Source organism: Gadus morhua, chromosome 20 (genome assembly GCF_902167405.1).
Source record: "Gadus morhua chromosome 20, gadMor3.0, whole genome shotgun sequence".
NCBI lineage: Eukaryota > Metazoa > Chordata > Actinopteri > Gadiformes > Gadidae > Gadus > Gadus morhua.
In genome coordinates this window covers 13,469,098-13,493,385 of record NC_044067.1, presented here as the reverse complement: position 1 = coordinate 13,493,385, position 24,288 = coordinate 13,469,098, and the positions used below count along the sequence as shown (strand labels likewise).

At 43.6% G+C, this 24,288-nt stretch overlaps 3 protein-coding genes across 6 annotated transcripts in view; 1 reads left to right on the top strand and 2 right to left on the bottom strand.

Moving 5' to 3' along the window:
- The window catches only part of LOC115533398 (coagulation factor V), a 13,673-nt gene extending 3,483 nt beyond the window's left edge, over positions 1-10,190 (bottom strand). The window contains exons 1-21 of one of the 2 annotated variants that reach the window (XM_030343910.1): positions 9,926-10,190; positions 9,373-9,455; positions 8,976-9,098; positions 8,272-8,484; positions 7,774-7,935; positions 7,379-7,600; positions 7,090-7,255; positions 6,817-6,997; positions 6,641-6,737; positions 6,172-6,377; positions 5,280-5,427; positions 4,964-5,176; positions 3,892-4,861; positions 3,302-3,470; positions 2,849-3,085; positions 2,463-2,688; positions 2,128-2,307; positions 1,791-1,907; positions 1,409-1,480; positions 1,275-1,313; positions 897-1,052 (exon numbers count right to left, since the gene is read on the bottom strand). In XM_030343910.1, coding sequence (XP_030199770.1) covers positions 916-1,052; positions 1,275-1,313; positions 1,409-1,480; positions 1,791-1,907; positions 2,128-2,307; positions 2,463-2,688; positions 2,849-3,085; positions 3,302-3,470; positions 3,892-4,861; positions 4,964-5,176; positions 5,280-5,427; positions 6,172-6,377; positions 6,641-6,737; positions 6,817-6,997; positions 7,090-7,255; positions 7,379-7,600; positions 7,774-7,935; positions 8,272-8,484; positions 8,976-9,098; positions 9,373-9,455; positions 9,926-10,089 — 4,125 coding nt within the window. In that variant the 5' untranslated portion in view covers positions 10,090-10,190 and the 3' untranslated portion in view covers positions 897-915. Of the gene's footprint in view, positions 1-896; positions 1,053-1,227; positions 1,314-1,408; positions 1,481-1,790; positions 1,908-2,127; positions 2,308-2,462; positions 2,689-2,848; positions 3,086-3,301; positions 3,471-3,891; positions 4,862-4,963; positions 5,177-5,279; positions 5,428-6,171; positions 6,378-6,640; positions 6,738-6,816; positions 6,998-7,089; positions 7,256-7,378; positions 7,601-7,773; positions 7,936-8,271; positions 8,485-8,975; positions 9,099-9,372; positions 9,456-9,925 lie in introns of both variants that reach the window. The other variant, XM_030343909.1, reaches the window with a different exon arrangement.
- Positions 10,191-10,749: 559 nt separating this feature from the next.
- On the top strand, positions 10,750-17,233 carry slc35a5 (solute carrier family 35 member A5). Of its 3 annotated transcripts, none has more exons than XM_030343465.1 (10): positions 10,750-10,847; positions 11,519-11,695; positions 11,919-12,017; positions 12,104-12,237; positions 12,631-12,698; positions 13,175-13,363; positions 13,794-13,991; positions 14,115-14,242; positions 15,083-15,366; positions 16,258-17,233. In XM_030343465.1, exons 2-10 carry the CDS (start codon positions 11,569-11,571, stop codon positions 16,324-16,326), a joined length of 1,296 nt encoding a protein of 431 aa, XP_030199325.1. In that variant the 5' UTR covers positions 10,750-10,847; positions 11,519-11,568; the 3' UTR covers positions 16,327-17,233. The 3 variants fall into 3 exon arrangements, with proteins under 3 accessions (XP_030199325.1, XP_030199326.1, XP_030199324.1); XM_030343466.1 differs by having other exon boundaries at positions 13,791-13,991; positions 15,083-15,351; XM_030343464.1 differs by having other exon boundaries at positions 13,791-13,991.
- A 1,459-nt stretch (positions 17,234-18,692) lies between these two features.
- The window catches only part of ccdc80 (coiled-coil domain containing 80), a 14,005-nt gene continuing 8,409 nt past the window's right edge, over positions 18,693-24,288 (bottom strand). The window contains exons 7-10 of the mRNA XM_030343463.1: positions 23,136-23,287; positions 21,957-22,060; positions 20,630-20,713; positions 18,693-19,789 (exon numbers count right to left, since the gene is read on the bottom strand). Of these exons, the coding sequence (XP_030199323.1) occupies positions 19,479-19,789; positions 20,630-20,713; positions 21,957-22,060; positions 23,136-23,287 (651 nt within the window). The 3' untranslated portion in view covers positions 18,693-19,478. The remainder of the gene's footprint in view (positions 19,790-20,629; positions 20,714-21,956; positions 22,061-23,135; positions 23,288-24,288) is intronic.

The window sequence follows — 24,288 nt, the reverse complement described above, 5'->3', positions numbered from 1 at the left end:
TTAGGGTTAGGGTCAGACTTTTTTCACAAAGCAACCCGCAATTTTCACCGAGCAATCCCAAGATGCCCCCTTGTTGAAAGGTCTGGATTGGCCAAGTTCCCATCTCGATTCCTACAAATTGAGAATACGTCTCTATCGTATTGACATCAATGGTAAGTCATTCTAGGCTCACACTTATTGTGTTTTTGTTTACATCTTTGTATGACTTCTCAGATTACATACCTTTTGTTTGGATTGTATCTAGTTCAGAAGAGGTTTTGAGAGGTGAGTGTAGTAAGTAAAGTCCTCAGGGTAAACCTCCATCCCAATGCGTTAAAACTAGAGCTGTCAGTTAAACGCGTTATTAATGGCGTTAACGCAACCCAAATTTAACGGCGTTAATTTTTTTATCGCGCGATTAACGCAATTATTTTATACAAAAAAAAAAAAAAAACTTTTTTTTTTTTTTTTCTTTGGCTCAAAACAAAGAAGCAGTAGCCTGACTGCTATGTTCAAATGACAATTGTTCAAAGCAGTCGTTTAATTGCACTATAGGCTCTTTTTTTGTATCGTCCTGTTTTGATCAGTGTATATGCCAATGTTGTTATCAATAAAAAATCATTTGCACAAGGCAAGCCGATGCACTTCACCATGTTAATAAGAGAATTAAAATGAGAAGAATTATGGGACAAAAAAATCAAGGGATATTTAGCATAGAAAAATAATTTGCGATTAATCGCGAATAATTAGAGTTAACTATGACATTAATGCGATTAATCACGATTAAATATTTTAATCGCTTGACAGCTCTAGTTAAAACGTATTCCAATCCTTAATAATTAAAACCCCTGCTGCAGCGCTGTGGTGTCTGAGAAACAGCGATGCACTACTGAGGGCATTCAAGTTGCTGCACTGACCTTTCTAAATGATGGGCTGTCACCCTTGAAGAAGATCCAGCTTTTGCGGTCTGTGCTGTAGGAGATGGTGTAGTTGACCACGTACTGGGATTGAAGCCTCTCTTTGGCACCCTGGGTGGCCACCTGGCTTATAACCACTGGCCGAAGGAAATCCACCTGCATCAAAGGGTTAATAAGTCAGATCCTCTCTGTGGTATCACGTACCTTGCGAGCATAGTATACCCTTGAATGGCCAACAACTTCTGGGATACTAGTGTGTACACATGTAATTGTATGAAACGACCTGCACACACAAACACACAATCACACACTCACGCACACACACACACACCTGAATCCAGCTGTTGTCCTTATCTGTACTCCATGCGTTGTAATTACCCTTGTTATTCAGTCTGGCCAAATGTGGTTCCCAGTGCCCTTTAAAAGAGGCCAGAAATTAGTTTTGGCGATAGTGATAACGTATACTACTCTCAATCGCATGTGTGGTTGTGTGTCAAGCCATGACACAATACCTCTAACGTGGTTGGATGTGATCTGGCTGTCTTTCACACTCCCGGACTCAAGACCCATAGGATTGGAACATTCTGGGGTAAACAGACAGAAATAATAACATTCATCAAAAGAATGTGTTAAAGAACAACACAGGTCTGTGTCAACATCCAGTGAATCACTATACCAGGTACTTTAGAAAATGTCTTATCACAAAGATGTAGGTGCTATATCTTTTTTTCTTTAAATCTGTGGCAGGCGAATTGCAAAGTGCTCTTTGGCTGAAACTGCACTAGAAAGCGATTATGACAAATTATATTGGAACCAGATGTATTTCTGAATTGGGGAGAGATTGTTACGAGGGTTTGATCCCCCAGACAGATACTGTTGGCGACCGGCTCACACCATTGTCAAGGACCAGGAACAGGGTCTGCATTCCCTTCTGTTGGATGGCGCCCACCTCTGTATCCAGCTGCCACAGACCAGGCTTAGATGGCCACATCTCTAGAGTTGCAAAGCCGCCTGGGAAAGAGCATGGCACCGTGAGAGACTGAGCCCATGGAATGACAGAAATGGCTCATGAGCAAAATGAAAAAAGAGAAATCATTATTCGATATGAAAAGTCAAGCATTTCATGAATTCTCTTTGCTTTCTATACCCCTATCACTTTCACAATATTTGTTGACACCACTGATTAATCAACATTGCACCATTAAATAGAGCATGAGCAGTGACTACTGACCAGGCAGCAGTGGGTACACAGCCTGCCGGTAGCTGTTGGTGTTCATTTGGGTGAAGGTCTGTCCGTGGAAGTGGACAGTGTGAACGTCCTTGGGAGAACCCATGTTGATCAGGTGCCAGCATGCCAGCTGCTTGGTGTAAAGCCTTAGTCCCTTCAGGCTGAATATGATGCCGTTGATGGCTGTGGGTCACAACGTTGAAAGCTCTCATGAATATGGAAATGATGTGTATCCTTACCAGGTTTTCTCTTCCTAGGCAAGAACATGGATAAGATCTTCATAGGATATGGTTGAACTGGGTACTAGCATTCATAATCTGAGTCAAACAACCTCTTACAATGAAACTGAAGCTTTTCTTTGAGGTTGGGATCCAATGCTCTTCCAAGTCCAGGACTCTTCTTCTTCCTCATCATCTCAGAATTCTTCTCATAGTACCAGCTCTGAGACTCATCAAAGGTCATGAACAGGAGCACAAACTCCCTCACATCAACCAGCTTGGTGTTCAGGGTATCTTTCCGACAGACCAGCAGAGGCCCAATTAAACCAGAGTGGAGATCTCTTTCCTAGAAGAAATCAAATTGTCCATTATATTACTACTTAAAAAGTCGCATTGGCCATATAATGGAGGAATACATTCAAAGCTTTGCGTTTCATAAGCAATTTTATGCAATCTATTTTCAATACTGCACCACCAACTGACCAAGGATATTCAATTACACTTACAGGATTGACACCCGAGTAGTATGCCCAGGTACGGCATGAGGACTCGCCTGGCAATGGACCCACCCTCTCGGGTACCGCCCATAAGTATGTGAAGGAGGTATTGGGATGAACCTCATTGTCATACTTATACCAGTATTTGGAATCGTCCTCATAGGACAACCCCTCAGTTCGCTTGGTATAAGATACTCCATTTGGGTGCATTGAGTATGGACGGCTGGCCCTGTTCCTGAACACTACCTACAAGCAAGGGGTTGAGCAATAATAATTGATTACAGTCATTGATTGATATGGAAAATGTGTTATTATTTGATAAGTCATTATTATATTTATGCTTGTCATCTACGAAAATGGAGAGATCCAAACATAAAGGAAATCATAGAATATGTGATCTCCAAAAGAGATTGATTTTAATGTGTTATAAATGTTCTGGCAGGCAGGGGCTGCTAGTCTTACCATAATGCTCTGTCCAACCTCTGCCTTGATAAGCGGCCCAAGGATGCCTAAGTGTTCCTCCATCTCCCCACGAAGGTTTGGGGTACTGAAGGTACTGTCCAGGTACTCCCGGAACACCACCTTGGTGAATTTGGTCTCCCGCCCTGTTTGGAGTGTCTTTTCCTGCTTCCTAAGAATGCAACAGGATAAATGGTATCTTTCAAGTCAACCTGTGTAAGATAAAGCCCCATCCAGTTAGTTGGCGGGAACTCAATGACTGTGTTTTGTCCACTCTAACTGGCTGTGTAACTGTGTCACGCAAACTAGCATAGCTCTGCTGCCTGGGTGGCATAAATGAGAGGGTTTTTATTGCGTCTATGGGTAAATTATTGTGCAGCAATGGAGAGGTACAGCATTTATTATTTGTAAAATGTATAAGTGATATGATGTGATTTATTTGAGAACATTAATGAAATCACTATCGAACAGCATTGACTACAGATATGTCGGGTTATTGGTAGCTACGAGCTAGGTGAATGTTACACATTGCAACTTTTAAACATCTGTGCATAATGTTTGTCCTTCTGTCAATGAAATGACTATGTACTTACCTCTGTCCATAACCAGCATAGTCCCACTCCACCTCCTCAGCAGATATAAAAAACTTCCTCACATTCTTGCCCACAGTTTTAGGGTAGTACTTGGTGGCTTCATTGTCTCGATCGTTAAGCCTATAATCGCTCCAGTCCGACCGGGGAACACCAATGACCCCCAGCATGTTGATGAGATCCTCCTTGCTAGAGACGGGCTGTATCTGCGGCCCATTGGGTTGCATCCCGCGGGGGGAAATTCCCGGATTGAATCCCAGAGGAGAGACCGGCGGACCACTCCTGGGCTTGGGCTTGAATTCTTCCCGCCTATTGATTTTCATGCTCCGGCCTTTCTGAGAAAGTTGGCGGAGGTTCACCTCGTTCGTCTTTGGCTTCTTTTTTGGGGTTGAGGTCATTTGAGCTTCAGGAAGAGGGGCATCGTAACCAAGAAACCTAACAATTTCATTCGGGATCTTCAAAGGGACAGTTTGGCGTTTCTCATCATGGTTGTGTCCCCGTGGGACTAAGTGGCTGGTTTCTATGGCATTTGAACTGTGGTTTTGAAGGTCGATTACTATTTCCTCCGAGCTTAGTGAATCGCTCTGATCCTCAGAGCTGGTGTCTGGCCACTGGCTACTGGTAGGTGCTGGGGAGCCAGAGATTGAATTCTCAACATCAACTGCATCATAGTCAAGGAGAGAGAGGTCTATCTGCTCGACGTCTGAATCTCTGCTTTGCTCCTTTAGAGATCTAAGGCCTAGTTCGTCTACGAGCCTTTCTGTTTCAATATCAACCTCTACTGTTTTATTCTTTTCAACCTTTTGCTTCTTTTTCAATTCGTCTTCCTTTTTGATTTCTTCCAAAGTCGGGGGTTCCCACAAAGAAAATTCCTTGTTTGACTCATTGTACATTGTACACTCCATATCTTGGAACCTCAATCGCATGCCCTTGGTTGACTCCTGGGAGTTCAGAGTTGTGAGCAGCCAGACCCCTGAATCATCCAGGAGACAAGAAACGTTATTTAGTATTATTATCAATCAAACATCGACATGGACGATGGCTTTTCACAAAATCGTGGCGAGCCACAACTGACCAATGTTGTCCATGTTCATGAAGATTGTTTCTCCTGTCATAGGGTAGAGTCCGAGGATGTCTTCAGTGCGATCATTGAGATTAAAAGTGTGGCCATAGAAAGTAGCAGACTGGATGTAGTCCTGTGCTCCAACACTTGACAAATGCCAAGAGGTAGTTTCCCCATTACATAATCCCAAAAGTTGACCGCTCTCAAACACATAACCATTAATCGCTGCGAAGAAAAAAAAAAGAGAGTTGTATTTGTGTTTGCCAACCAAAATAATATTGGACACGAAGAATGGCAGATGGAAGATATAAATGATAGGGAAACTCACTATGCATGACATTCGACTTATAAAAGTCTGGATCTGCCTTGTTCACAGTTTCTTCACCACATTTGCTTTGGATATTGTCATCCAGGTACCAGCTCTTGTTCTCATCAAACACCATGAACATGGCATGCTGCTCCCTGTCTGTTTTAAGCTTTGAACAAAACAAACCCCATCGTATCATTACACGCCATAGCTTGTATGCCTCTTAGTTAAGTTAACCTACTGTTAAACTGACTATTGAGAGCAAGGTGTCACTGTTGGATCCAGCAGTCCTATAAACCAGCACCCTTACGCCTCGTGCCCACTGCACCGTCAGTCAACGGACGTCAGAAGGCGTGGCTGACGGATGGGGGAGTAGTCTTTGCAGATGCATCCGTCAGCCAATCAAATCGGTTCGCCGGGTTCTTCCCGCTTCTTCCTGCTTGTTGCGAGGCAAGATTACCCGCTTTCCCGCTTTCCAGTATCGTCAGAGCCCGAGTCGCGTCACAGTGCTTAAATTTGCATACGCGATCTGATTGGATGACGGATCCGTCGCTGCCGAAAAAGTTGAACATTTTTCAACTTTTTGACGGTGGCGAACGCTCCAAGTCAACTGACGGATCCACAATGCATTGCGCGACCGTCCCCATTCAAAGTCAATGGGCAACGGACAACTGACGGAGGTAGTGGGCACGGGGCGTTAGGTTGCTCTTCACAAAACCAGATTAAAGAAAAGATCGGATCAATTTCACCTTAACAATTTTAATAACCTTATCATATTTAACTTAGCTGGCTGAGTTTGAATATTCCCTGCCTCCAGCGACATGATTGGTCGATAAATGTCTGACCAAACATCTTGGTTTACATCTTTAAATGTTAATCAAAAGTCTGATTTGTGAGACTAGGGTTGTGTTACCTGTACATTCCTGACATTCAGAGACTGACTCTTGCAGATGAGGAGGGGTCCTATCAGCCCAGAGGCGATGTCCCGTGGTGTATCCACTGCACTGTGGTACAGGTAGGTCAGGCACCGTGCGTCTGTATCCAGGGGCTCATCTTCGTCCACCACTTTCCACTCATAATGGTGTGTCTGACCTGGCTGAACAGCATGGGTCTGATTGCCTTTAAATAAACCGAGAAGCTATTATTGTATTATGATTATGGGAACAGGCAGCCCACACCAATCCAATCAATTGGATTGGATTGGTGTGTCTGCATAGAAAGCATATATCCATCATCCGCTATGATTCTTCTATTTTCCCATTCTATTCTTCTTTGGTCGGATATGAATTTGTTGATGGGCTTGTTTAGCTTATTGCCATATTATATGATCCATTTTGTTGTTGCGTTTGTTGTCGTCTTGTGAACAGTGTTCTGTTGCCAACCTCCTTCAGGATACGTCGCTCCCTCTTGTGACTTCTCGATGGTCAGCCCATGTGGGTAGATGCTGTAGGGTTTGGAAGCCATGTTCTTAAAGACCACCTGTGAAAGATCAATGGGAACATATAGTCAGTACACTTATCACTTCAGTCTGGAAGTAGGTAGTAAGTCTGACTCGTACCTTGATGACATCCCTGATCTGGGCCCTGATCACAGGGCCCAGTATGCCGACCTCTGCTTTTCTTTGCTTTTCCTCTGACCTCACGGTGAAGGTTTCATCTGTGTACTGTGTATAGACAGCCTTTTTGTAAGTCCCGCCTATTCTGTGGTTACCCTGGTCAAGGTAATTGACCTTGAAGTCCCTAAAATGAATACAAATTTAGAATGTATATTAGTAATAATAAACACTCTTTGTATATTTTTGCTAGAAGCCAACTTTTCAAAGGGCATTAACTCGTCAATGTATGCTGGCATTTTGGGGGCGTAGTTCCACATGATCTCCTCAGCGGCGATGTAGTACGTCCACTCCTTGCTGTGGCGCTGCTGCTCTATGGTCAACCTACGTCGGTTAGCTTCGAAGCCCTTGCAAGTCCTCACATCCACAAAGCCATGCATGCCGGCTGCAATATGGACATTTTATTTGTTAATGTTTATTGGCCTTACCATATATCAAAAAATGTACTTTACATGTGTGAATGTCCAGCTCCATAGCCACTGAATGAATGTGGTTTGAGTGAACATACCTTCCATGTGCTTGTTGGTCTGTGAGGACAGGAGCCAGCGGCCTGGGTGAACGGCCCTCATGCTGCCAGTGGTGGCCGAGCCGCTTACCAGCCCCACGGTGGACATCTTGTGGCCCCGGTGCTGCAGCACTTGGCCGTTCATGTGCACAGAGAACACCTCCTGCTCGGAGCTCATGCCCACCAGATGCAGACTCACGGTGCTGTGAGCACAGATGTCGACATCTGGAGAGAAATTGTATTGATTAATTTGGGTGCATCCATGTTTGTCTGTCTGTATATGTGATAATAACTCAAATAAACAGTTTAAATACGTAAACAGAAAATATGAAATATGTTTGCTAACTGACTAATTTACCTATGACTTGTTTTGGAGGACAGGAAGGAGGAGGACTGACCTGGTAGGGAGCCCGCGGCATATCCATTGATAGTGTGCATCACGTGGTTGCTTGAGGAGTAGCCTGCTGGGGTGAACCAGCTCTCTTTCTCGTCAAACACCCCGAACAGGAACACATACTCCTGTGGGAAATGCACTTGCTCGCCAAACTCATTTAGGCTGCCTGGGATCAGAGAGAGACCGAGGTAGAGAGAGATAGTTGAGAGATATCGCTGACGATGCATATGATCGGGGCACCCTAACTAAGGTTTTGGATATTTCTTTGTCAAAAAAGTCCTTATATATTCTCCCTCTCTTTGTTGTGTTATTGTTTATCTCATAATCGACCTGCTTTAGGATTGTGAAGTGGCCTACACAGCTCAAAGTAAGGGAACAGGAATTGCGTTGCAGTACACTGGGATATTATTACACACCCTCTCTCATCTGCCACTTTAACATCTTACACTCTATATATGTAATGTGTTGTGTGTCTGAGCAGTCATCACACGGGAGGGTGTACCTGGCTTGCAGAGCAACAAGGTGCCGATGAGGCCACTGTTGTAGTCTTTCACCACGTTTAGGTGAGAGACATAGGTGTAGGTGAGGCAGGCGGGGTCGTCTTTCTGCGGAGCTACGGCGGAGGGGACCTTCCAGTAATACGTGTGCTCACCACCAGGGGGCACCACATCGTCCTCCTTCTCCTTCAGAGAGGTGTTGTCAAAATACGAAGCCCCTGCAAGAAATAGTTTACAGTCTCATAAAAAGGAAAAAAAAAAAAATCAACATGGTACTATGGTATATATTTCTATATATGTATATATCAGGCAACATATCCTTTATGTTTATAATTTTTGGATTATAAACACTGATGATAGTGTTCCTATAATGGCTGCTGAAAAAAAAAAGGCTTATTGTAAAATGTGTGGGAAACTTTTTACACTTTGTTTTTATGCTGTAAACCTGCTTGGGTTTTTGGATAGTCATTTGTTTTGATAGTAAGTTTTAGACTTTCTGTCCTTTTTTATTGTCTCTGCTTCCTCAGGCTTGTTGTATGAATGAACTTGTTCCAGAAGAGCACTTATATGTTTGGTTATTGTTTTCTGTGAGGGGATCCCAGACTGATGCCATTCATTCAACAAGACTTCCTGTTGGATCTTGGTTAACCACCGGATTCAGTGTGGCCATGATATGCAAGTAAGCCAAGGGGAAACTGCAAGCACCCACCCTCCGACTGTTTGCCATAAGCGATTCCATGTGGGTGGAGGCTGTAATCCCGGTCCGCCATGTTCCTGAAGGTGACCACAATGGTCTCTCCCTCCTGAGCCCTCAGCGTTGGACCCAGCAGACCTGTGGAACATCGATTCACCTCATCCATTATCAGTCATGTATTCAGCTTCATCTGCTGGAGTCATTTGAATTCTCATCATGTCACAGACTTTCACAGTATTGAACAATACTTAATCTCTTTTAGTGGGTGAAAACAATATGGCAATGATTAATATAATAAAAATGACTGACTGTATCGGGCTAAATTATTTAATAGTAGTACATTTGGTAAAGCTATTCAGGAAAAATTATGCATTTAGAATATAGTAGACTGAATGAGATGAACAGGATTTACCTAGCCAGGTTGGATGAGTCTTGGGCTGCTTGAAGTCTCTCTCATACTCCCTAAAGACTACTTTCTTATAGGTGGAATCGTTCCTGGAGCAGGGTGGAAAAGTACAAAAAGTGAATCCACCCATTGCGCCCATCACCAGTCAAGCTTCATTCAATTACCAAACCAGTCACAGGGGAAGGAAGCTGAGGAAATGTTCCTTACACAACTTTGTAACTAGCTTATGCCAAAGCTGAATCTACAATGAAGATATTTTAAATATTATCCAATGATTGCATCGCATACTACAATGTTTTCAACTGATTAGAACAGCATGCACTGGCAGTCAAATACAACCGCTTCTCTCAAGCTATCCACAGACTCTGCAACATGATTACCAAAGAGGGCCAATGCCATGCCAGAGTTAATAATTTACTAATTCACAAATGCCAAAAGTCACGAAAGCCAACTTAATAGACAAAACCTGTTCCTTATGCAGTTATTACATGAATAAAATCATCACTACACATCAAACATGAATTAACAGAAGTAGAAATCAAGTGGATTAGAGGCCTACCCAAGAGAATCCTTGCTCGAGTAGTTCCAGTCAATCTCAACAGCAGCCACATAGTAATGTCTCTCCTTGGGGTTGTCCTGGTCTGCTGTGACATGTGGAAGAACAGCCAGAAGAACCAGGAAAGGCACATAACACTGGGGTCCAGCCCAGGAGCAAAGCCTCATATCTGGGGATTGGAATGACAGATGATGACGCACAGTCTGCTCCTCAAGCCAGGAAACCGTATTCTGACACAACGCTCCGCACTCCACACGCTTTATCTGTTACTGACACACATACAGAACCACGAGCAAACACATATAGAGAAGTTGCCTAGATTTTTTTCAACCTGTTTAATGGAAACCATCTGTGTTTTGACTGGGCGTTTCCTTCCCATCATCTATACACAAGAACTGTAAAGATGACAAATGCATGACCAACTATGCTAACCTCACAATTCCTGGATAAATTAATTTTTTATAAATATAAAGTATGATCTTCCTACACAGCTTCAGGAGTAGGACTATTAATCAATATACATTGTATTAATAAAGACATAATCATACCTTCTGTGATTTCATTTATAAATGCTTTGAAAATTACTACTTAACCTTATATGCATGATAATATATGACATTTTGGTACACAAACACATTTCTGTTAAATTATTTTTATATTTAGGCCTATTTGAGGTTCTATTTTGGTTCTGAATTGTATCAATAATTTTTATTGACCCTTGATACATCTAATTATTGTGTGTGCTATGTTATTATTTTGTATTTTTATGGACTATGTAAAAGGACATTATATACTCCATGAACGCAGCTCTGAAACTTATGGTGACGTCATCGTTGCACCCTCCACAAGGCGCGTGCGTATTCAAATGAACCAGGAAACGCGACAGTTTTTAAGGACAGCTGTTAAAGGGAATACGAAAACATACGTAAGAAACCCTTTGATACTTGTTATTTTAGGAGAATCCTCAACATTCTCATATAGCTTACTGGTGAACATTTTAGGCAGAGTTTAGAGGGCAGTAACAATTCAATTTTGATCATGGCTGCAATGTTTACACTGGAAAACTGTCCGGTGGTTTGCTGTTTGGATGCAGGTGTATACATCTCCAGCTCAAAAAGAAAAATCATTACACCATCAAGCCTTAAGTGTAACAAACTATAGTACGTTTGCGTAAGTCATCTTCTGATAGAGGAGATCAACCCCACCTCCGATGTAGGCTATGCAGTACTACTTGCATTGTGAATGGGTAACTATTTTCCAGTGTAGCCCGATATCCTACATGATAAAGACTCGTGCCGTCTTGCTTTAGACATCTCTTTATTCCATTCCTCTATAGAACATGAAGATCGAGTCCAGAGTAGAACCTAAAAGTTTTAAAACAATGGTCTTATCTGTTCCCTTGACTGTACGGAAGTGAAAGAACAATTGTGCGGTCGTAGTTCAGACATTGATACCTTGTGATGAAATTGAATGTTATTCAATTAAAAAAGTTTTTTTCATTCTCTTCCTATTATCCCTCTTTCACTATATTCTCTACATCTTCACTGTGACGAAACGATGTCTCATATACATATCTTCATGTTTTGGTTGATTCAGGAGCTATTAATGTGAGACTTCCAGCAAACGCCTTGCCCCTGGCATCAGCCATGGCGTGTTGCCTTCGCTGTCCCAGGCTGTGCACCTGCTCACTGGCCTACACCCTGTGTCTGGGCCTGTGCTTTGTCGCTCTCGGGACCAGTCGCATCCTGCTGCTCAAATATTCAGCCAATGCAGGTGCAGTTCATGACTGAATGACCGTTCATGACAGTTTTTGTCTCCCAAAGTCTGGAGCTCAATGTGGTCAAGTTTGTACTTTGATTGTATTTCGATATGAAATACACATAATGAAACCTAAATCCTACTGACCCATTGTATTCTAATTGAGTTCACTTTACTGTACACACATTCATATACTATTTTCAAATTATACGTGTATCAAATGTCACTTAACTTGCAGCAAACAAGTATGACTTCCTCCCTGCATCTGTCAACTTCCTGGCGGAGGCGATCAAACTGCTCTTCTGTCTTGTCATGTCACTAAGGGTCATAGTCCGAGGTAAGCATCACTGACCAAAGCACTGCACTGACGTTTTCGTTGCTGCTCATTGGCTCATTCGTCGCTGTGTGTGTTTCTTCCATCAGAGGGACGCTCATGCAGAGAACTGGCTTTCTCTCCTGGTCCGCACTTCCTCAGTTTTCTCAAGTGGTCCGTTCCAGCTTTCCTATACTTCCTCGACAACCTCATCATCTTCTACGTCATGACCTACCTGCAACCTGTGAGCTTCCCCTGCCTGTTAAGACTTGTCAATAGAGTCGATCCCTGGCCATAGTTCAACATTACCATGGCAACACTTTAAAATTGTTAAACAAACTTAACATATTGACTATATAGGCAGTCAGAGTGAAGAGGAATGTTACACCCTGAAAGATTGTTGCTTGGGATTTTTCAATCCCTATAGTAGAGATTTTGAAAGGAAATGGCGATTTTAAAATTTGAAAGGAATTTTATTTACGTTTATCAGTCACAGATAATTCTGTTATATCCTCTTATAGTTACTTTATTTTTGTTGTTATATTACTGAATGATGGACGTTTCAGTATTTGTCTTTGTGTTTGAAGCAATGCCTTGTTAACTGGCTTATGATCTAACACTGTACCCTCTGTCCCAGGCCATGGCTGTGATATTCTCCAACTTTGTCATCCTGACAACAGCCGTACTCTTCAGACTGGTGCTGAAGTAAGGGACATTTTGTAATGTTCTGTTTGAGCCGTAGAATATGGACGTTTTGCTGTTGTTGGAAAGGTTCTTTATCAACCCATTGCAAAGTAACCCAGCCAATAAGCAAGTAATACATTTAGCTGGAAACGGCTTCTTATCTTATCCCGTTGTTTGGTTGTGAATGCTCTCCGTCTCCCGCTCTGGCCTCCCCGTAGATTGTACAATCCAACATCAGCAACGGCCAAATAGAACATCGATCCGATGTTTCCTTGACAACGCAAAAGTAATACACCCAAATGCGCAGCAGAAGAATCATGATTTAGGTCATTAAAAAAAACATAACGTTATAAAAGAGTAACCAATATCTGACCACTGACGGTAACTGTGGTGAAAGCTGATCACCGGGCTGTGTCAACCCTTGGTGGTTTATTCCATTTGTAACTGCCTTACTTGCTGCTCCACCTTGGCCTGTTGTTCCTCTGCTCCCCCTCCAGGAGGCGCCTGTCCTGGGTCCAGTGGGCGGCGCTGCTCATCCTGGTCCTGGCTATCGTCTCGCTGACCACAGGCTCGGCAGAGAGCCAGCGCTCCCTCCCCGTGGCGGGGCTACACGCCATCCCCCTGTCTGCCCCCTCCAACTCCTGTGTGCTGTACACCCAGCTTCTGGAGCAGATGAGGAACAGCAGGTGGGCCAGTGGGCCTGGGTTATAGGATCGGGTATTCGTTCAATTGATGGTTGTATTAAACATGGGTATGGGCTGCTTTTAAATGCTATGCTCTCACTCCCTTCTAGTATTTTGTGTTTCTATAGATTTTTGGATTTTATACTGTGTAGAAGAGCAGAGTAATCAGTGGAACCGACTTTCTAACTCTTTATCCTTTTAGAACTCCTCTCGTACAGTCTCATCCTTGGTTTCAGCCAAGTCCATGCCAAGAATGAATTTTCTTTACATGTTTTTGACCAGCGCAATCTCGCCAACGTACTCGGCGTGTTTTGCAACCGGTGGTGACTAAAGTTGGCTTGCCCAACACAGAGGGTTTCTTCATCCAGATTCGGTCGGTCTGAACTCTGACTTCAATGAAAACCAAAGCATTTGCTCTGTGGTGTTCCAGTAGCGGCGAGTGGTGGCCGACCTCGCCGGCAGTACAGGCCTGGAGGGACAACCTGGTGGTCAGGCTGCAGTCGCTGGGCATCGGCCACATCCTCCTCCTCCTCCAGTGCTTCATCTCCTCCATGGCCAACATCTACAACGAGAAGATCTTCAAGGAAGGGAAGCAGCTCACCGAGAGCATCTTCATCCAGAACAGTAAAGTGTATGAGACATGCACGCACACACACCCAATCAAACACACACATATCCTGGAAGCTTTTTTGCAAGAGTTTTGCAATATCCGTTCCAGTCAGGTTTATTCTTACAATATCTTTTTATTGTGTAGTTATGCGTTCGGTCTGGTCTTCAACGGCCTAACCCTGGGGCTCGGCAGAGAGGCACGGGGCCTCAGCCTACACTGTGGACTCCTCCATGGCCATAGCATCTACTCTCTGGCTCTGGTTCTGGTCACTGGTGAGTTGCATAGGTTAAGACCCTGATGATATTGTGGAGAACTATTGAGAATTTAACATTGACTACTTCACTACTTTTCACTACTATAGTAGTGTAGATATGGTCGATTATGGTCGATAGGGTTTACATGTGGTCGATAGGGTTTAAATGTGGTCCATAGTGTTTAAATGTGGGCGATAGTGTTTAAATGTGGGCGATAGTGTTTACATGTGGTCGATAGGGTTTACATGTGGTCCATAGTGTTTAAATGTGGTCGATAGTGTTTACATGTGGTCGATATTGTTTAAATGTGATCGATAGTGTTAAATGTTCTTTTCCCTCACTCTCCACCTCATCCCTAACTCTCCACCTCAAGCTGGTGTGTAGTGAGCGTTCTGGCACCGATTGGCTGCCGTGCATCACCCAAGTGGGTGCTACATATTGGTGGTGGTTAGTGAGGTCCCCCTTCACTTTAGGCGTCTTTGAGTGTTATTAATTATTATTATTCTTCATGTTTAACCTCTGTTTTCCTTTTATTCCTAGTCTGTTTTACATAGTTTTGAATGATGACTATATGCTCTGTAAGGTGACCTTGGGTGTCTTGAAAGGCGCCTCTAAATTAAATGTATTATTATTATTATTATATGAGGACCATGCATCCATTCGACATTTCACACCTTTTCTCATCTGTCGGTAGGTTCACAACTCTCTGTAATGCAACCTAGAATACCAACTAGCTATACGATTGCTATAAAATTATATCAAAAACAAATATAAGATCAAGTCTTTCCTCCTATTGAATAAAACCCAGTAAGAATTCCTTGTGCCGTTGTTGCTGTGTTTGTTCTTCCTCCGGCTCAGCTGCCTTGGGTCTGTCGGTGGCCTTCATCCTGAAGTTCAAAGACAACATGTTCCACGTGCTGACGGGTCAGATCACCACTGTGCTGGTCACGGGCCTCTCCATTTTCCTGTTCGAGTTCCGGCCCTCGCTCCACTTCTTCCTGCAGGCGCCCGTGGTGTTGCTCGCCATCTTCGTCTACAACGCCAGCCGGGCCAAAGATCACCAGTACAACCTCCTGCAGGAGAGCGCACGGGGTGTCGACGGGGAGATCTTCGAGAGGTCCAGAGGGGTACGCAGCACACAGGAAAGCACCCTTTTTGCACTCCTGTTTTCTGCCAACAGCTTCTCTCCCTCACTCTTTCTCAATGCGCACAATACCTCATTTTTGACAAGCCCTAGCACTCATACCACTACAGCTGCTGACACAAGAACCTGGTTGTGACTAGGTAGCCTGGATCTCATAATTGCGATTTTTTTTCTGTGTAAATGAAACCCAATTCATTGCCGTGAGGGTTGTTTACTTTAGTTCTTACATGGCCTGTTCAGATGAGGGTCTTTTTTTATGATGTTTGAGGTAGAGGAAGTAATTAGAGAAAACGCTCACTACTGCGTTTTGTGTGAGGCTGCTGTCGCCAAGTTAGTGTTGCCTTCTGGGAAGTTGCTTAAGGTGGCCTGTCCTTCTGAAATGAGCATTAGAATTGGCAACATTTACATCAACCAGATATTGATTTCTTCCTTTCTTTCTACAGATCAAATTAATTGATCAGAAAAGGTATCCTGTACGGTAGTGTTAGGAGTTATTTGTGATTAATCTCGGATCCGGCGGTCATTCTTTGTTATAGCAGAACTGGCCCTGAATCCAGAAACTGCAAAACTAGTTTTGGAGTGGCCAGTCTAAATGGTCTTGATTTTCAAACTTTCCAGACATTTCTTCGATTAGCATTGGTGGTCCGGATAAGATGTTTGCGCTTGTGTTCCAACCAGGAAAAGTCGACTAGTGCTGGCTGAGTTTTGTTTTTGTGGTTAACCAATTTAGGCGCTTACAGATTCCCCTCCTCCAGCAACACAATTGGTAAAAACAACTAATGAGGCGAAATAAACTGAAATGCCCCGTTCACCCAGATTTGAGCTTGCTGCTATCAGACTTTAGACCATCGTGTTTGGATTGTGACTTGCTTTTGTCTCCATCTTGTAGGACGGCGAGGAGCTGGAGAGGCTGACTAAGCCGAACACGGACAGTGAATCAGAGGAGGATTCACTCTAGCCCGACCCTTGCCCTCGATAAATCAACACATTGGTCTTTGTATCATGTCTGATACTTTGCCACACAGATGTACTTTTCGTGCCATTCCGTATCTGTGTTTATGCTTCAGTGAGAAGAGGCACAATGTCTTAAATTACCCTTTTGGGTGCTCTTTTGGGCATGTGCCATCATTTGTCGCTGTTATTGTGACTGCAATAGTACTGTACAAAGCTGTTCAAATGTGCCTGTTCATAAGTGGTATCTTGCTGATACCTTATGCTGTCACTGATAAAAGTTAAAGAAGAATCGTGCACTCTGAAACAATTGACCCTTTTCACAGCACATCAGTGGGAAACACGGAAAGCCTTCTACCCGTGCCCTAGCACATGAGGAGCAGACCTGACTTAGTGTCATGGAGGACACCTGGGTTTTTCCTACCCTGGTGCCTCTGTGAAACGAGTCCATTGGGTATTACTTTGATTCTTATTGGAGGGATGGGGCCATGATGTGATGCTCTTGATGTAACATTTAACATCAGACTTCTACATTTCTTTTTTTATTCTTAATTGTATGGCAGGGATTGGGTTAATCTTCTCCTGTGTGTTTGTGTGTGTGTGTGTGTTTTTGTGTGTGCGCGTGCGTGTGAGAGAAAAATAAGGGAAATAAGGGATGATGATCTGTACCTCCTCACATTCTATCATTGTTGTCTTTCTTTTTTGTCTGTAACTTATCGAACCTTTGGCTGAATTTCTGAAAATAAATTCAAATGCTACTGACCATATCATGTGTGCAGTTGCAGTTGGAATGCACTCGTATAATTATATTATAGGTGATTTTGGCACTTTTCCTCAATTTGAACATGTTAAAAAAAAAGCTGATCAAAACAAATGGTAACTAAGTGAAATAGTAAATCTATCACTATACTTAACACTCTTTGTTTGCCTCAGTTGCTTGCACAATACATATTCCCAGATCTGTTTATATTATGTTGCAATGGCACTGCATGACGTTCCAACGACGCACACACTGAGTGTTGAGACTATTGCCACTTTGAGCTTCGACGGTGCAGACTTCAGTGGAAACCTCGCCCTGTGTACTTTTAAATTGGGAATGTGGACAAGTGGTGTAGCGTATGCTGCAGCTGGATTCGGGGCTGTGCATCACACTGCAAGACGTGATGGAACAGCCCTTCTGCATCACTGCTCGCAGTGGCAACACTGACCACATTAGCCAGCATGTCTCTGTGTATAGTAAAGTTGGTCTTATTTTAGATATTTTTTGGCTTTTTTTCTGTTCTTTACCCTTTCTCCAACTACTGCTGTGTTTTCAAAAAAAAAAGAAAACACAGCAAATTAAATCCTTTAGGATGAATTCTTACGAAACCGGCCACTCACTCAGATTCACTGACTGAAACTTCAATGTTGGTAGCCTTTCAGGAGGTCACCAGGGTCACGCAAAGGGGTCTTGGGCCCTGTTTCGAACCCTGCTTCTCCCTGTCCAACAAGCTGCTCAATACTAAATTGGTGAACCAATATACCTACTTTAGAAATTCACTTTATTGCACATTACTACTTTATTAGGAATAATCATGCCTACACTTTTGTTTATGTCCATCAATAAACATTTTTTATGTATTATTTTTCAACTTATTTTCACTTTTTGCTTGCATGCAGCCACAATATATTTGTTTCTGCCTCTCACATGCATACAATGCTGTCTTTTCAACTGTCCTCAACAGTATACCACTGACCCAACATGGAGCTGGCTGTGACTGGGTCACCTGGTTTCTATAGATGTGATTTATTGCATTAAGTGTAGAACGAAACCCAATTCCCTGCCATTAGGGGTCTTTCGGTCTTACTCACCTCACATTAATTCAGGGACTCTATTTTGGTGATGTTTGAGGAAGGGAAAATAATTTGATATAACAGTTTATTTTTAGGGTGGCTGCTGAAGCCAATTAAGTTAGTATTTTCTTCTGGGCAGTTTCTTAAGGCGGCTTGTCCTCCTGAACTTGGGGGAACTCAATAATTGGTGATTCTTTTGTAATGAATGTAGCCATATTTTGTGTCGCTATGTTAAAATGAAGATGCAATAGAAACGGTGGCTTTGATTTCTGTTTGTCCTTCCTTTGGAGGTAAATTAAACCCTTTAGGATTAATAAACCAAGTATAATTTAAATCTAATTCCACTGTCATGATGGCTGTACCAAACTGTTAATAACGATGTATTACTGATATCCAAATGATGTATACAACCATCATGTATTATTATATTTACTGTGCATATAGTTATTGGAGGGAGGGTCTTGAGCGATGGTGCTTCTAATGTTGCTTTTTGTAGAATTGAGCCATGGTGAAGAACGACAGATAGAGGGAACAACACGATACTGTCAAAACAACGTTTTTATAAGTTTCATTCAAATTATACTACTATGTTTAGATCCATATGGAAGACAATTTGAAAAGAAAGTGAACTTGTATTCATTTTTACCACTAGGTGGCATAATAAACCAACACATTTTGACAATTTACTCAATTGGCAGTCAATCTCAATTGGAAGTGAAGGAAAGTGTCTTCAGCGTAAAAGCAATATCTTATATATTATACTTTGTAGCAGTTTGAACAGTATAATAGTAAAATCATGTGTTAGATTTTCACTATTTGTTCAATCATGTGTTCTCCTGTACCTCAACACATGTCCAATAAATAGGCCTACATATATAGCATCTAGAAGTTAACTAGTTCTGAATAGTGATATAGTGACCATGTCAATTCTGCCCTGAAGTTAGTTATGAAGACAGACCATAAAACGTGCAAAACATGACAGCAATAAACCAAAACAAAGTCAAGAGCTACATATCAGAAACCCAAGTTTAATCTATACACCTGTTTCTAATGTTTTGTAAAAAACTTCATCCTGATCCTTAAATTGCTTTTCTTGCATACGAGGATAAAATAACCGAGGGTATGTGAAAGCAGCAGAAAGCCTCCACTAAGTGCTAAAAAAAAACAAAGGACATACAAGGACTCCACTCCCAACATAACTCCCTTCCTGACCAAGGGGAAGCGTTTGAAGGCATCGGCCATTATGTGTCGAGCAGGGGAAACTCACACACACACACACACACACACACACACACACGCAAACACACTTTCCAGTAACCGTTGTCCTTAGTAACGGTAACCCTGGTGATAGCCTTCCTCGTAGCCATGCTGGTGGTAGCCGTAGCCACCGTACTCGTCCTCAGGGCAGCGCATGCCCAGCGACTGCTGGATGGCCATCTCCTGCCGCCGCAGCTGCATGGAGTCCACCAGTTCGTAGATGATGGCCATGGACCACATGGGCGAGGGGTACCAGGACTTGACGTTGCCATCCTTGCCCACCAGCAGCATGGAGAAGTACTCTGGGCTGACCTGGAAGTAGTTCCTGATGTCCTGCACCAGGGAGGGCGACAGACCCTCCCGCACCACCGTGGCACTCCCTGCAAGGGGGGAGAGGTGTGGGTGAGGAAGGGAGGGAGGGAGCAGGGGTGGTGTTGGAGGGAGCAGGGGTGGTGTTGGAGGAGGGGGGGGGAGAAAACATTGATGAACCTCAAGTCAGAAAAAGAGGGAAACAGAAAGCATAAAAATGTCTCCCTATAGGGAAAGAGGCTTCACGGTGAGGCGTTAAACGATGGCAAGACCTGCGAAATGAAAAGAGTCAAAACTATCCTATTTCCATCTCGCTACCTTTCGCCTCTACGGCAGAAGAACGCATGCTTATTCAGCTGTGCTGCGCCATGAAAAGATCCTATCTACGTCAGATGCAGTATTGCTTTTTTTTATGCGGCTGGCCAATGAAATGATCAAAGGTGAAGCAACCCTCAGGCCACATGAAGTTAAGACATTTTGAAGGGTGGGGGCTGTTTTAAATAGAGAGTCCCACATGGGGGAGGAGGAGGTGGAAGGTGGTGTTGGTGCACGGGGTTTGCTTGAATGTGGAAAGTAAACATGGTGGCCAGCATAGAGAGGGGGTTAACGGAAGGTAAAACTCTCAGCAGAATCTCTGTGGGAAGCGCTGAGCAAAGTTTGGCCGACCTTTCAGCCAATAAATACATGGCAGTTTGTGTGTGTGTGTGTGTGTGTGTGTGTGTGTGTGTGTGTGTGTGTGTGTGTGTGTGTGTGTGTGTGTGTGTGTGTGTGTGTGTGTGTGTGTGTGTGTGTGTGTCTGTGTCTGTGCATGCGTGTGCAGTACATTTATATTTCTGTTTGGACCTGCTGAGATCACGCCCTTTCCCAGGTGAGACAAATGTCTGGAACAGTTCTTTAAATGGGATTCTCACCGTTAATCGGGTAGAGTTCCAAGACTCCGCCCATGTCTTGTTGTTCAGTGCCAACCAGCTTCAGAATGGAAATGTGCCGCAGACCTGTGTTACCATGGAGATACAATAAAACAAAGAGCAAACATTTTAGAACGGGCCTGACGCTTCAAAGCTTCAAAATCAATAATTTGTTATCTACCACGCTTTTGCCACCTGCTTCCTTCCATATTAAATTGTGCTTTGAATCTGTGCGATGATGTAAACAGGTCGGAATATTATTGAAGCCATCTTTCCAGCTCACTCAGATACCGAACAAGGTGCTGAGTTCAGCCCAGCCAGCTGCATCCTCTTTTACAACTTCATGAGAACTGAGAACCTCATGGGCTTTATTATGAGGTGAGAGACTGAAAACTATGATCCTCCCGGCCCACAGTGCAGTCAGCCGGGCAGGCCTTTGTCTGGGTATAGAAACTCGGGGAGGGAGGGAGGGGCGCAGCCCAGGTTGGAGGCCCAGCCAAGAGCAACACGGCGGGGAAAACACACACACCGTCACTGGTCTGGAACTGCTGATAAGCAAGGTCTAGAGTCGTTTCTTTCCCTCACATGATTAAATAGTCTGGACCACATGGGGAAAGTCCGTACTTAGGGAGCAGCTGTGTTAAAATACTATATATACATATATAAATACAATCAACGACATACATCAGTAACATTTAGTAGTCTTGAGTAGGTGTTTATGCTATGGTTCATTCTAGGTGTTTGTTACAAAACCTTTTGTACAGGTTAGCCTATTTTGTCATTTTAGAAAATGAAAACCTTTCAGCGGGGGACCAAAAAAACTATTTAAACGAAGGTTGTGATGATATCCTGACACAAGCAGCCTTGTATAAACATTGTTTATAGGGGAATACCCACACACACAAGCTCGCACGCAAGCATGCAGACACACACACACATGCACACACACACACACACACACACACACACACACACACACACACACACACACACACACACACACACACACACACACACACACACACACACACACACACACACACACACACACAGTTTGATATCAAGAACATCTGTAAAGCTTTAGTAAACAATAACATTCCTTATTATCAAGCACTCCCTCATGAACATACATCAATGTATCCTCAAGTGGTCCATGTAACAATCTGGACGACCCACGTAATGAAACTTATGCCCTTGGCTTCAACAAACTCTTTCTAGTGACTGCAGCATCACAGGCCATCCATTGGTTATGAATGGTTGGCGATTAGTTGGTGATTGGTGAGTGATTGGTTGTGGATTGTCTGTGATGGGTTGGTGACCAATAACTCACCCAGGTTACAGGCCTGGCTGGCCAGGGCGTAGAGCTGCTGCTGATAAGCCCACTCCTCATCGTTAGGGGCCGAGATTACAAACAGACGCCGTCTCCAACGGAACCTGCAACAACCCAGGAAGTTGAGACGAGAGCCAAGCTTTGGTTTGAAATAGTAACCGAAGGCCTGAACCTAAAAGAGCAGTTAGTGCTGCAGTATACCGCCGGTATAATCTCATCTCGTATGCGCCAGGCAAATGACAACCCCTAATTTAGCAGGAAAATCTGTCAGACCTCTCTGCTGTCATCAAAATGGAATTCGGTTTCCATGGAAACAAACAACAGCCTTCCTGCTTTAGACCGTTCCGGAAACGGTGTCACCGCAGTGAATCAATCGGGGGGTTAAACCACTGTGGTCTTTATTTCGTTTGACATGCATGCAACACGAACAAAGTAAAAACACATAAGAAGACACACAGGCACAACGGGGTTACCAATAGGCTACCATCATCATTATCGTCACCGTTAAGTAGACCTCATAAACATCTTGGTGGTGTGTGGTGGGGGCTCAGCATCAGATGTATAAGGGGAAGTAAAACATACTATGATTAAACGACCGCTCACGCTATATGGCCTGAATGACATGCTCCGCCAGTTGAGCTAGACAGTCCTACAGAGTGGACTTTGTCCTGTTTAGCTCAACTGGCAGAGCATTGTATTAAGACTGTCAGGGATAGGGACTCAATTTCATAGGGGACCACACATACTAGGAAGTGTATGCACTTGCAGCATTGTAGGTCACTTTGCATGAAAACATCCACCAAATGGGATGGGTTTTTTTTTTAAGCTAAAGAGTCAAAGAACAGCCACACATCGAACCACCTTGTTGACCGCCGTGCTTTAGGTCAGATTTAAGAGCTATTGTTTGTGTTTAATTTGCTGGAAATGGCATAGCCATTCCAACATAGCCACTCATCCATTAGTGAGTGAAATGCTCTGTGAGAATATCTTTTTTCAATTTGGATTTGCCACCTCTTCTGGCTCACTTCAGACCAATCAAAGCATTTCTTCTATGATTACACCTCTGGATGCTCACTTACAGCACCTTCAACACTCGTTCATTTGTTGGTTGTGATTGTGAATGTCAATTGTGAAATACATTATCATTATTATCGTTGTCAGTGGTGGAGGCAGCCGTACCTGTACAGGAAGTTCTCCAGGGAGCGGGGCTTGTCATCCTTCTTACACTCTGTGCCGTCCCTGTTCTGCAGCTCCATCTCCCGGATACGGGAAGAGAAGGTGTCGACGTAGTTAAACACGGCCTTCATGGTGATGGGAACTTCGTAGGATTGCTGCCGGAGGAAAATGGAGAACAGAAGTCGCCTCAATTTATTCCGGGATGTTTGTTTTCGATGGGGGTAGGGGGTGGGGAGGGGTCAATGGGAAAGACAGAGACTATAACATGTTGCAATGGTTTGAATAAACTGATAAAGACTTTACAGTTACTTCAAAGTATTCTGGCCCAGCACAACCCAGTGTCGCATTTGATTTGACCAAGACCCAACCCCGGCATGAAAAGCCTCTTTGAGACACTCAGCAGCTCATATAAACACCCAGACAGATGCATGTCTAAACATAGACTCACACACAGATGACTTCTCACACACACACACGCACACACACACACACACACACACACACACACACACACACACACACACACACACACAAACACACACACGCCCCCATTGAATCACACTTTACTATATTCAAGCAACCATGGGTACACAAAGCCCACCTTCTCAAAGATATGCTGACTATGCTGTTGTGGTCATTGAACTCTTTCAAGCCTCTCTTTCCTGAACTCTCTCTCTCTCCCTCCTTCGCTCTCTCTCTCAGTGTCTCTCGGCCTCTCCCTCCACCCACTGCCCTGTACTTTAACAGACTTCCCTGTCTTTGCTTCTGTCAGCAGGCGGACCAAACACCAGGGTCTTTGTTGAACCTGTCTGAAAAACAGCCAGGCGCAGACTCACACACACACACATACATACACACGCTCACATACACACACAGATGTTGAAATGTGGCAAAATGTGGTGCGTGAATAAAAACAGCGTTGCGTGTAATAAAACTGCTGAGGCAGGACGTTGACAGAGCAAGGATGGGGAGGAAGAGAGGGAGAGAGAGAGAGAGAGAGAGAGAGAGAGAGAGAGAGAGAGAGAGAGAGAGAGAGAGACAGAGACAGAGACAAAGGAGAGCAAGCGATGTGGTGATAGTGGAATTAAGTGAAAAATAGGATTGGTTACTGTGTGTCTGTTGGGGATGGCATAGTGCTGAACCCTGCTCCCCTGAG

What these genes read in the sequence shown, in the direction of transcription:
- slc35a5 (XM_030343464.1), top strand. Translation starts at nt 11,569, where the DNA reads ATGGCGTGTTGCCTTCGCTGTCCCAGGCTGTGCACCTGCTCACTGGCC. An exon ending in TCATGACCTACCTGCAACCT is followed by an intron (nt 12,238 to 12,630) that starts GTGAGCTTCCCC and finishes CCTCTGTCCCAG; the next exon opens with GCCATGGCTGTGATATTCTC. An exon ending in CTCTTCAGACTGGTGCTGAA is followed by an intron (nt 12,699 to 13,174) that starts GTAAGGGACATT and finishes CTCCCCCTCCAG; the next exon opens with GAGGCGCCTGTCCTGGGTCC.